Genomic DNA, 12,103 nt, shown 5'->3' on the forward strand with positions numbered 1-12,103 from the left:
AACACCAAAATAAATGTCATACCAAGCCTCTGTGGAGTACTTGATACAACCTGTATCACTAACTAGTGTTTTCCACACTGTTAAGAAGGAAAAAAATGCATAGATAGCTATTTAAACTTCTCATTCACGTATTTGTGACCTCTTTGTTGTGTCATAGCAACAGCTACATTAACATTTTCTATTTTGTCCTCTTTGACAGAAGAGGGAAAGGATTGAAACTGCTGATTTTGTAATAAAATATCATAAGAGAAAGAATAAAACATAAAATCCCCAAACAGCTTGGCTCTAATAAAAGCAATATGTCTTTATTAAATTACTTACTTATCTTGCCTCTCATTTGCCTGCCGCCACTGAGTCTGCTCCTTTCTCCAGCGCAGGTTTTCATTTAGCCCCGCTGATCTGTCATTCCCTGAGAGTGCAACATATGTCAGTGAGATTAAAGCAAAAAGCAACACCTAAAGTCTGATAACTCAGCAGGAGAAGGAGATATATTTCTGTAGCACTCTGTCAGAATTAAAACCATCCAACTTTACAGCTTCAAGGCTCTAGTAAAAAGACAGGACCCCATCACTTCATTGAGGATTTTTAGAACATTAGCTTGCTTAATATCTTCAAAAATCAAACCACAGATTATTCCATTTATTAAATGAAACAACCTTTTTTGCTATGAACAATTTGTTCTTACTGATAATTTTGACACCATTTCTTGGCTCTTGATTAGACACCACCACAATTTTTCAGAACATCTTAAAACTTCTTTCTTGGATCATATTCTTTACATGAAAAGAGTTCAGTCCTAGCTACACCTTGGATAGTTGAAAGTTAAAGATATTTTTATCCACACAAAACCAACAAAGGTTTGCAAGAGAAAGGACTGTGGGTAAAAAATATAAGGATGAAAATGGGTAATGTGCATAAAACCCAACAAACTCATTTATGTCTACGACCATTTGAGTTCCTCTCAAAAGACATGGGGAAAGAGGGGTATGAAGTACCAGCTGGTATTCTGCAGCGCTTCATCATTTCTCCTCTGGCTCCTTCACCTCTCAGTAAAGCCTCTTCTAGTCGGGCTTTAACATCTCGGGACTTCTGGAGTGCTTGGGTGCTAACTTTATCTGAGGTTTGCTTGCCCTGAAAGTAAAGTCAAACCAGTTGCTACCAATGCCTCCATCTTTGGACCTGAGTCCAAACTACATCTCCAGAATGAGACACAAGAGGAGAGATCTGTAGAAAGGGCAGAAAGCAATGAATATGACTGACTAACATACAAAGGCTAATAAATGTTGCAAATAAGGAAAGAGGTAGCATATGTACTGCTAAGAGACACATAGATGTAGCTCAGTACTACAGAGAGAGAAATCAGAGTGAAGGTTATTTGGTCAGTTTCAGACAGACCCTCTCACAGAGGCCTGAAATCAAGTCCCAGCTCTTAATTAAAGAGTCATTCTTAGTGTCCTGTCCACTACTTACAGGAGCTGTCAATATACTTCCCACCAAAAATAGCCCTCAAATACCCAGGTAAAGGAAAATAATAAAACAGCTTAAGCCAAAGTCATAGGACTTCCTTGAAGGTTTTGGCTGTATTTTGCTTGAAGGCTAGTGTCAGTTATTTTATCTCAATTAATTTGTCCATTTGCAGTAGTGCTAATCTAACCACTGCTGATAACAAATTTACCCCAGACAGCTGGAATTTATGGAAAAAAACCTGAACCAAAGCAGGACCACAAAACCACACCATGTTTCACTTACCTTGTACTCAAAGCATGAGACACAAATGAAGAGAAGGTCTAAAATTCTGTTCAACTGCATGGGTGGAAGGTCTGCAATCCATTTCTGTATTAGATTCTGATCAGCATTCTTCATGATCCAGAGGAAACAGATCAAAAGATTGCGAGTAGTTTCAGGACCTAATGTGGCACTCTGTCTGTAGGGCTAGAAGCAGATAAATGTCAGTTGAAAAAAGAAAAAGGAGAAGAAGGTCATTCAGGTGATAATGTTATTTAAATGATAGTCAAATCAAATCTCAGAACTGGACTTCAGTAAGTTTGACCTCTTCCGGGTTACAATTATTGTATTTTTTGAATGTATGTATCATTAGTGAAAGGAGCAGTTGAATGCATTTGAAAGACTGAGAGAGGCACAAGAGCACTGTTTGCTAGACATTTGTATTTTCATTTCCCTGGAATAATGTAGAAGAAGATTCTTTAACTGTTTGGTTTCCTCCTGCCATCTAGTTGTGTCAAATTGCCCAGTAGATTAAAAAAACAATGAGGAAAGAGATAGAGAGAGAAAAAGAAGGATCTGAGTCCTAGATCCATGTATTCAGCTGAGGCTGGAACTGGGAAGCAATGTGGCACTCATTTGCTGATCTGGAAGTGAGTCTAGGCTTGGTGTGGAAATTGAAACAAATGTGGGAGAAAAAGAGAACTTTGTGTGGTAAAGCAGTAATTAAATGACTAGAAGAGAAGAGGAGAAGATGACAGGCGGAATATGAGGGATTCTTTGGGGCTGGAGGAAACAAAAATGCAGTTTCTCATGACTGTAGTTATTAGTGACAAGAAAGGATAAAAGGAGAAAAAAAGAAAGAGGAAAACAGATACAAGAAAGGAGATTGGTAGAGAAGTGGACATACCAGGGACACCAGAGGTATTCCAGAGTTCCTGATGTTGAACTGATTCCCTGCAATGGCAAGGGCCACATTTTGGTTGATTGCACCTGCAGACTCTTGTTCCTCTTCTGGGCTTCCTGTGCGTCCCTTTCCACTGCGGATATCTGAAACTAGATTTCAAATATCCCATTGGAACTTCAGGAGCAATCCAGTTGTTGCTGCTCACGTCACAGTTTTCCATTCGTCTGTAACCTAACAAAACAATTAGTGCCTCCACCCCTGAGAGTGTTTGGCTGATGTACCAAGCCGTAAAAGAGGCACAGCATTAGCAAGACAGATTGCAGCTATCTGCAAAGACTGCCAAATTATTCAAATAAATAAAAGGTGGTAGCAAATGTGAGGTTGTCTCCGAAATTCAAAGCTAAGGCAGTGCTTCGTAAGACTTGAAACCACCCAGTTCCAAGAAAAGAATAAACATAGAAGCCATACATGGATTTGGTGATACTCAACAAAGTACGTAAGTCAGTACTAACAGGTGACAGAGCCAGTATTGCCTGATGACTAAAGAAAAAGTTTAATTTCAAGCATCTAGCTGCTTCTATTCCCTACTAGTCTTGACATCACTATCAGCAAATAAAGTTACTTATACCTAAGTTTTGTAAAAATCTCCTCTGATTCTAAGCATCCATTTTGTGTTTTGCAAGTCCTGTGTTTCAGTGAAACTGAGTGACCAGTTGGACCCTGCGTGTTCAGAATGAGATCAGCAGCCTCTTGCAACAGATACTTAAAAAGAAGGACACTCTAAAACTTAGCCATATGGGTACACCTGGGCTTCCTCATAATATCTCTTTTCGTCTATGGTATGAGGATAATATTTAGATTAGATGAATGATGTGAGATCTGATTAGTTAGTGTAGACTAAATACTTCGACCTTATCAAACTGAAAGTGCTAAATAATACTTTCACATTAGTAAGTTTTTTGTTCAGATGTCTAAACACAAAATATTTTCAGGACAGTGACAAAAATATATTCTTCAGAGTTTATACCTTTAATTAATTAATTTTTGTATCATGTTAATAGCACTAAGGAGCAATAGAAAAAGACAGAAAGAATACAATCCAATTTCTTTAATTGTGATATAACAGGATGTCAGTATCACTCTTGTTTTCTTCCCTACTGTCTGCTAAGCCTACCTAGATCTCAATATTTCATGCAGACCCTGTAGGCTTTATTTGCAAGATCATAAAATTTACACTAAGAGATATGTAGGAGTACTTACAGTTTCATCTCTGGTCTATCATTTACTCATGAAGTGAGGACACCAAAGCTTTTCCTGTCTGTAAAAATTCAGTTTACTTCTAAGTAAATAAATATTCAGCTTTACTAGACCATAGGGAATTTCTGCACTTAGTGTGATCTCTTTTGTGTTTGATAAACTGCTTAAACAAGTTGCACTAAAAAGCTAAAAAATCCAAAGGGAAAAAGGTCTTACTTGTAAAATCATGGAGTTGTGGTAGTGAATCCAAAATTATACCAACCAAAGGGAGGTAAAGAGCTGCAATTTTAATCTTCACCTCTTTTTTGGAGCAACGTGGATCTAGGTCATGAGAACTCAGCAGGCTAAGGATAGCACTGACAGCTTTTCTTTGCACCTTGTTAATCCTGTCAACATAGAAACCATCCATGAGCTCCATTTATGGATTATGCACAAATCACTTATAAATCAAAGATGTAATAAACAGAGTGGAGATTAAAGAAACAAATTAATACACCAATATTCATTGGATAATCCCTTCCATTCTGATCAGAGATTCATGTTTCCTTCAAAAGACAGGTATCTTAAATCTCCAAGCTCCTTTACTACAATCAAGGAGTACCTAAGTCTTTCAAACTTCCCATAAAAATTCAGTATGGTGAAGAGAGGTGCTTAAAGAAAACCATCAAACTCTGGTGAAGGTTTGGTTAAACTCGTAAGCTCAGACAAAGGCATAAGTGTCTCAGAGAGAAGAGCAACCGAAATTTTGTGTTCTCAATTCACATACTTAGCCAATACTATCACAACAAATAGCATATTTTTATTCACTCCGAGCAGATAAAACAATGACTGGGTCATTGCTGTGTTACAGAGTGACTCATTGAAAAGAGTGGGGGAAACGGGACTGCACTGGAATCAAAGTATGACCTTGCCAAGAGTAACAATGTGACTCAATTCCATTCTAAAATCTGCAAATTGAGATACACACCCCTCGCTGTCTGCGTCCAGCGCTGCTGCCAATTCAGTGAAAAGTAAGCCAGTCAGAAAGTGTTGCTGGCGATATTCGGCTGAGAGGTCAAACATACCAGTGATTTTCTGGTCCTGGAAACTAGAGCAGGAACTGGAGTTCTGCAGAAGTATATTAGAAGTGTTAAAGTATGATCACCAAAATCAAGGTTCTTAAAGAGGCTATAGTCACAGTCCATGTAGCTAACAGAAAATCTCTACCAGAGGAAAACCACAGACTTGAAGAAAGGTTGGACATTTTGGAGGAGAACAACTGGGTGTGAAATAAAAACTACCTAATTTCAAATGAGTCTCCAGCTAGGATGCAATCTCATCCTTTTCATTCTGTACCAGTAACTCAAGTACTTGACATTTTTTGAGATGTAAAATTCCTACCCTGTATTCACTCATTTCGAAAGGATGTGAAGTGAAAATTTTCTCCATGTTTACAATTTTTAATATTGCTCTTACTATTGCAGAGCAGCCATTGTGTATCATACAGCAAGAGGCTGCCTATACATTAAGTGGGACTTTGGTGTCTTCAGCATCCATGATGCCTAGCACGGAAGTAAGGCCAGGAAAGATGTGAACAGTGTTTCCTTTCAGCCTGGAAATCCTTGGCTGAGCTTGCTGGCAGCTGGCACAATTTAGAACAGCCTTCAAACTGCTGTAACTTAGAGCTTTGACTGATATACAGCCAGCCCAGGAACGGAAAGTTGCTGCTATATATGTATTGTGAACTTCTTAGCTTCTCCAATCACCGGTGTGTGCCACAGGTCACCTGGAATGTTTTTGTCACCCTGATCAGGTGAGTAGAAGTCTTAAACTCTATTTCCCACTGCAACTTCTTGGTTGTAAGAGTCCAGATTTAGCTTTTAATTTATACTCTTCAATATTCTTCCCCAATATTTCTGCCAGTCACCTAAGAATAGTCCCAAAACACAAACACATAAAGTATCAGTATACCGCACAGCGGCAGCTGTCTTCCAGCATATGGGGTCAAATAAGACGCATGTCTCTGAGCAGCCCCATATTTGTGCTTCAACCCACTCAAATTCAACCTCAAGCAGACTGTACTATGGCTGCACTATGTTTGTGTGGAATAACACTAAAGTGTAGAGCACCCATTAAGTGCATTTGGCTTCTCTCCAAGAATTTAAAGAGATTTATTCACAAGGCCATATTTCTACTTAAAATCTCACTCTAGGTAGGCAGCACTCCTGCTGACAGATCAAAATTACTGCAAGGGTGGTCAGCTAACATATTAAATCATCCAAGGGCCAAAAAAATAGGTTACTCCTAAAGGAGAAAAAAAGTTGACGATGTTGCTTGAAGGAATGATTAATTAAACTGGTGTCTTCCCAGCTCTGACTTGTTAGAACTAGTTATAAAAGCTATGCTGACCTTTTTTTGCCTCATAAGCTGAAGAGTCACATTTCTCGTTCTTTGGCATCTGGGATTAGCATTAACCAAATGTATTGGGAAACCTCAACTCTACGACCTTCAAGCTTTACTTTAAAGACCAGGAAAAACTTCAAGAAAATACTGTATACTATTATTGACCTGTGAGAACCCTTAAGGTATGAGATGTAGCATTCAACCAATTCTTTGGGAATGATACTTGAAAAAGAAACCATGAATTTTAACTGCTCCATTACTCTGAGTGTTTTTGTACTTCCCATTGTTTTTAGTTTCAATTCTATTCCCCTGTCTCCAAGGGTTATGGCAGTTATGGAGCATTGCACTGAATTGCTTCATCCCAGTCCTGACCCCTGCAAAACCACCGACGTGGAAAACAGACAGGCTAGCACCCTTCGATAGAGGGTTTGCCCCATAGTAAAAAAGCAAGATACCATCTAAGTAAAATGTTGAGAAGAGCGCAAGACTGGTAAAATAATGTGTGGCATGCCAGTCAATATTTCTCTTTTGAATGTGTTCATGAACTCCATGGTCAGGAAGGTCCTGATATTCAGGAAATCTAGAGTTGTGTCAGTATCAGGCCAAGTCTGGAAAAATCTGCATGTACTGGGGATGACATCCTGGGAGAAATGAGAAATGATGGATACTGCTTGGAGAGATCTACTCAGGATACCTGAGTGTTTCCACACAGAAAATCATAAAGTTAAAAATAAAAAGGAAAACACTGTCCAAACAGAGAGAAATCATGGACAAAGTCACAGCATCATGTGTACTACTGCAGGGGGTAGGAACCCAGAACAAAGAATGCTGCTACTGGAAAAAGAAAGTATGATAATCCTGCTCTAAGCAACAGGAAGGTGCAACAGAAATTCACTATTCCAAGATATTGAAAAATGCAGTGTATTAGTCACTAACTTAATAATGGTAACATCCACATCCACTTGGAGAATTAGAAGATCAGTTAGAAGGCAAACACACAGAAAGTTTTCTGTGCACTGCTGCATGCCATAATTCTCCAAAACAGATAATGAAATTCACAGAATTCAGAGAATATTCAAAGTTGGAAGGGACCAACAAGGATCATCAAGTCCAATTCTCAACTAAATGGGGATCAAACCCCCAATCTTGGTGTTATTAGCACCATACTGTAACCAAACTTGTGGTTGTGTATGGATGGGATAAAGGTGTGCCTGTAAATTAGCCTTCAGAGCTATGTTCCTTTTCGACCTGCTATGTCTACCTTAACAGTCATTTTCTGTGTGCATGTTTCTAGAAAAGTATGTATCTGGATCATGTTAAGTTTTAACTTGTGTAGCTGCAGTTTTGCAGTAGTACTCCTATTCCTCCTTCTTTTTTCAAGAGGGAAGTTTTTCTCCCTGATCCAACAGCGCCTAATTTGAAACTAAATATTTGAATGCAGAGCAACAGAAGTCTTTCTCTACATGTGTGCTTCATGTGACATTCATACAATATAATCAAATGGATGACTACCTGGGAGGATAAGGAGGGAGAAGGAGATGCTGGAGCAGATGCAGATGTCATGAAGAAGAAGTTCAGATTGAGGTAATGCTCGTGGCTGCAGAGAATTCTCAGGAACTCAAGTCTCATGGAAATCAGGGTGGAGAGTGAATTCAGCTTGTTTGAAAGCTAGAAAAACAAACAAAAAAGTCTAAAGTGATGGGCATTTACATGCAATTACCATGCAGTGAAATATCCTGCTCCCTGAAAAGGAAATAGACATATAGCCCAGCATACATTAAAACGTTCACTGTACCTAACTAGCTTCCATACATTAGCTGCTCTTCGTTTCAAAGTGATGGTGTCTCTCTCCCTGCTCCCCAGCTGACTTCCCAAGTTCCCAAGAGATAATAAATTGTTTCTTTCCTTTTTTGTCCCAAGAGAAAAACAGACAATATTTTTCTCTTTTGCCTATCACAAAAATGAAAAACAAACTAAACTTTTCTGAGTCTGTGGCAAACTCATAAAAAGTCCTGCTAAGCAACACAGGGCATCAGTGGTCTTGTCATGTCTCTTCATATCAGCAGTGACATCAGTGAAGTATTGTACATACTACAGAAAATGGGATGGTAGCCACCTTGCATTCTCCTACCATCAGCTGACAGAGGGCCTTCCGTTGGTAGAAAACTACAGCATGTGTAAGGGTTCATAAAACAGAAGGAAACGTTCCCCTTCAAATACAACAAATAATCTTGTCACAACATCCTGCATCATCATCTATTTCTAATTTTTTGGAGAAGACAGAGATGTATCATTTTGGTTGACTACCCCAAATCTAAATACTGTCCTCACTGCAGTAGAGGACTCAGAGACTAAAAGTTGATCTGTACAGCCTGCAGACCCTACTGCTAAGGGATGTAAAAAAGTAAGGGAAGAAAAGTTGTTCCATGGATGCTCTGCAGCAGTGCAAAGTATGACATTTCTAAAAGAGTCTTCACCTCCACTCAATTGTTTTTCCGGCAGACTACAAATCAAAAGAGGTTTAAACTCACTGCATATGCAATAGGAAATAGGAAATTTACCTGGACCTTTAACACAACTCAAAGGATCTTGATGGATAAACTAATCAAACAGAACAGAATACAGGACTGGTCATAAGCCAAATGCAATCCCAATCATGCATGGTGCCTACCTGATTGCAGTAATGCTTGATGAGATTGAACACAAATCCTCGGTCCATTAAAGAAAGAAGATCATACAAGAAAAATGCCAGGCTGATATTAATTTTTTCTGCTTGTTCACTTTCCTTGAAAAAAAAAAAAGAAAAAAAATCAGTTTTGATGTATAAAACTTACATAAAGGTGGAAGACTTTATTTAGAGTCATGAAAAAGTAGCATAGGGGCCAGCTCCCCTCATCTCATGGGACATAAAGAACAAGATTGTTTCGGCTCTCCAGTTCACATAATCTTATTAAAATTGCACAAAATCATTTCTGTAAATTATTTCAAGTCTTGTAGCTTTCATAGAGCAATATCATGGGATGAATGAACAAGTTCATCTATGCAAACCTTTGGGGTGACAACAATGAAATGGAATGTGAGACTTCTGAATTCCCTATTGGCTGCAATCCTGCATATGACTTTTTTTTTTTTTCCTATTGAGTCTCAGAGAATGCCAGTTCAGGTACTTAAAACATAAAATATTGCTCTAAAATATTAATAAAAACCTGTGCTGTCTTTGCTGATGGAATGCCAAGTATTTTGTTTAGAAATTCTAAGTGTAAAACTTACAGTAACAAAACACTGCTAAGATAAATCTTGAGAGGTTTATTATTCAGCAGCTAAGCTGTTGCATGCTTAGAATTGGCCTGATTACCAGAGATACACAGCCTCAAGTAACAATCACACAGAACTCATGTGGTCTCTAAAATGAGGCTACAGTTACTTCAAACATACCAATTTAAATCATAAAATCTCAGTAGCATATGTAGTTTCCCAAGAGGAATTAATGGAGATGCCTGAGGGATCTGCACTCATTTAATGTTCAGAGCCTTCAGGGGAGCTCACTCAAAACTGACAGAGGAGATGACTGAGAAAAATATTGCCCCTACTGGCACCTCTGACTAGTGAGAACAGGTGTGCCTCACCTCAGGGTGGCCACAATTTAATTCTTCATTTTTCAACCTTTTTGTTGCTCTCCAGGAATACACAGTACAGAATTTACACAGCAAAATATGTGAAGAAAAAACTAGTTTCCACGACCTTATTGGACAGGCTAGCATATGCCAGACATATAACTGTAGAAATCCAGGGCAATCTGACATGCTCAACCACGTATCATAACATTGATTATTACTGCTTGGATTTAAAAATCAAACACCCATTACCTACTGCTCGTACAACTAACCAATGGCCCTAATACTGAAGATACTGCAGTGGGATTTTCACACATAAGTAGGTTCTATCAAACTCACTCTATCAAAATCAAATTGAACTAACAGGCCACAATAACTTGTGTATTTCTTGTAAGGAAGCAATAAATACTAGTGTGTTAGCAGAGACTACAGTTCTGTTAAAATATTTTTAATGTAACAAATTTTTATTTCATAACATATTTAAAAAAAAAAGTCACTGGTGCCTTAAGTAAACATTTATGTGGAAATGATTTCTCTGCATGTGCTATCACGGAAGCACATCAAATGACTGAGCAAAGGTTAAAGCTTTAGGAACAACTTTTTGGTGGACAGTGACAACCCCTTCTGCCATTCTCTGCTTCCATTTGTCTGGTCTTGCCTTTTCCCAGTTTCTGCTCCTCAACAGCACGGCAGTGCACACTTGGAGAAAGTGGATCAGGAAACTGAGCTGGCTGATAAGTGATATGGCAGGCCAGCTCTCCAGCCTGCTCTGCTCTGTGGTAGAGCACTCTGCTGGGCTAGCACAGTGCATTTGGCAGCTCTGGGACATGAAATCAAGTTGGTTGCAACAACTAAGCAAACAGTGACTCAATGCCTAACTGTAGCCTAAATTTTGTCTACAGGCCAGTGTGGAGTGGTATCAGTGGTATAAGCTGACAGTAGCAATGTTAAAATATAAACTGCAATTTGTGATCCCTTCCACTTTATAATCTGTTATATCAGTGCAACTTGTTAAAAAGAGAAAGAATTTCATGGGACTTAGGGTTTATTTTTTGTCTTTAACTTTCAAGTAGCCAGTGCCTCTTTACAGAGATCAGGGGTTAGATCACTTGCTTTTGCAACCCTCATGAGGAACTCTGCCTTAATATTGCAGAGTCCACTGCTACAGAGAACTCAAACGAGGAATAAAACACAATGCAGTAGGAATGAGGGTGACTGTAAAGGGGGATAAGAGCAAGAAGCCCTGCTTGGGCTGCAGTCTGATGCTCTGGCTAACCTGGCATAAAGCATCACTGCCACTGAAAATGGATGCTCAGCCTTTCCTGTCAATGGGAAAGGGAGTTCTCTCCCTCCATGTTGCAGCCACACTGAGAAGCAAGCTGGGGAACTGAGCTGAAGAAAAACGATCTGCCAAAGGAGTGCAAGGCTGACCTTTGCCTTGCCACAACTCTAACTTAAGATCCATGTGAAAATATTGCCTCAGTATTGGCCTAATTCTAGCAAGACTCCTGAAGTTTAAATGGGATTAAATATAGCTCAGGGTTACACAAGGTCAGTAGCAAGGATCCATGCTGATTATTCCATGCACTTACTTTTGGTGGTTTGACTAAAAGTGCAGCAATCTCTGAAGTAATCACACTAACTATAGTGGTAATATCATCTTTGAAGCGATCGGAAAACCAAGTTCTTCGTGGGTTGTCTTGCTTCTCTATGTTATGAACATACTGAGCCATACTTTTTATCTGTAAAGTAGAAAAAAATACTAAAAAAATGCCCAAACTGGGGGTAAATTCTGCTTTAAGTTTGTTCATGGAAGTAATATTTCCTACTTCTTTTTCCCTCAATGTAATCACTCGTCTTCTCAGAGCTGTTGTGATAAATCCTACTTGTAGTGGCAATGACAAGAGAGAGCTTAAGACTCAAACACAGACAGACATTGATTTCTGTCCATATTCATGCAGTTGGCTACTCTCAGCACCTGAAATCAGAATCACCCTCCCCCAGACCCTTACATCTGCAGTTCTGAAATGCTGCCGTTTGCATCTTTTTCCCTCCATGATGGACAGGGAGTGACATGCGTGGAATTCTTATTTTTTGACTTGATGTTGGGTTACATATATGCTGCCAGTGGAAATCAGTATGCAATTTCCACTGACATACATCACCTCAGGGCTCTGTAAAACTGTGCGTTTGTGGAGCTTTGTCACTGCTCCCATGTTAT

The 12,103-nt window shown here is 39.0% G+C and overlaps 1 protein-coding gene across 3 annotated transcripts in view; it reads right to left on the bottom strand.

The window, feature by feature from the left end:
* Positions 1-12,103, bottom strand: part of DOCK8 (dedicator of cytokinesis 8) — an 86,557-nt gene that overhangs the window by 20,154 nt on the left and 54,300 nt on the right. For all 3 annotated transcript variants that reach the window (XM_018070458.2, XM_018070460.2, XM_018070459.2), the window contains 9 exons: positions 11,475-11,624; positions 8,940-9,053; positions 7,781-7,936; positions 4,854-4,993; positions 4,103-4,272; positions 2,633-2,778; positions 1,750-1,932; positions 996-1,131; positions 322-409 (listed from right to left, as the gene is read on the bottom strand). In XM_018070458.2, the coding sequence (XP_017925947.2) occupies positions 322-409; positions 996-1,131; positions 1,750-1,932; positions 2,633-2,778; positions 4,103-4,272; positions 4,854-4,993; positions 7,781-7,936; positions 8,940-9,053; positions 11,475-11,624 (1,283 nt within the window). The remainder of the gene's footprint in view (positions 1-321; positions 410-995; positions 1,132-1,749; positions 1,933-2,632; positions 2,779-4,102; positions 4,273-4,853; positions 4,994-7,780; positions 7,937-8,939; positions 9,054-11,474; positions 11,625-12,103) is intronic.

This window comes from Manacus vitellinus, unplaced genomic scaffold (assembly GCF_001715985.3).
Source record: "Manacus vitellinus isolate BGI_N305 unplaced genomic scaffold, ASM171598v3 scaffold_18_pilon, whole genome shotgun sequence".
NCBI classification, from domain to species: domain Eukaryota; kingdom Metazoa; phylum Chordata; class Aves; order Passeriformes; family Pipridae; genus Manacus; species Manacus vitellinus.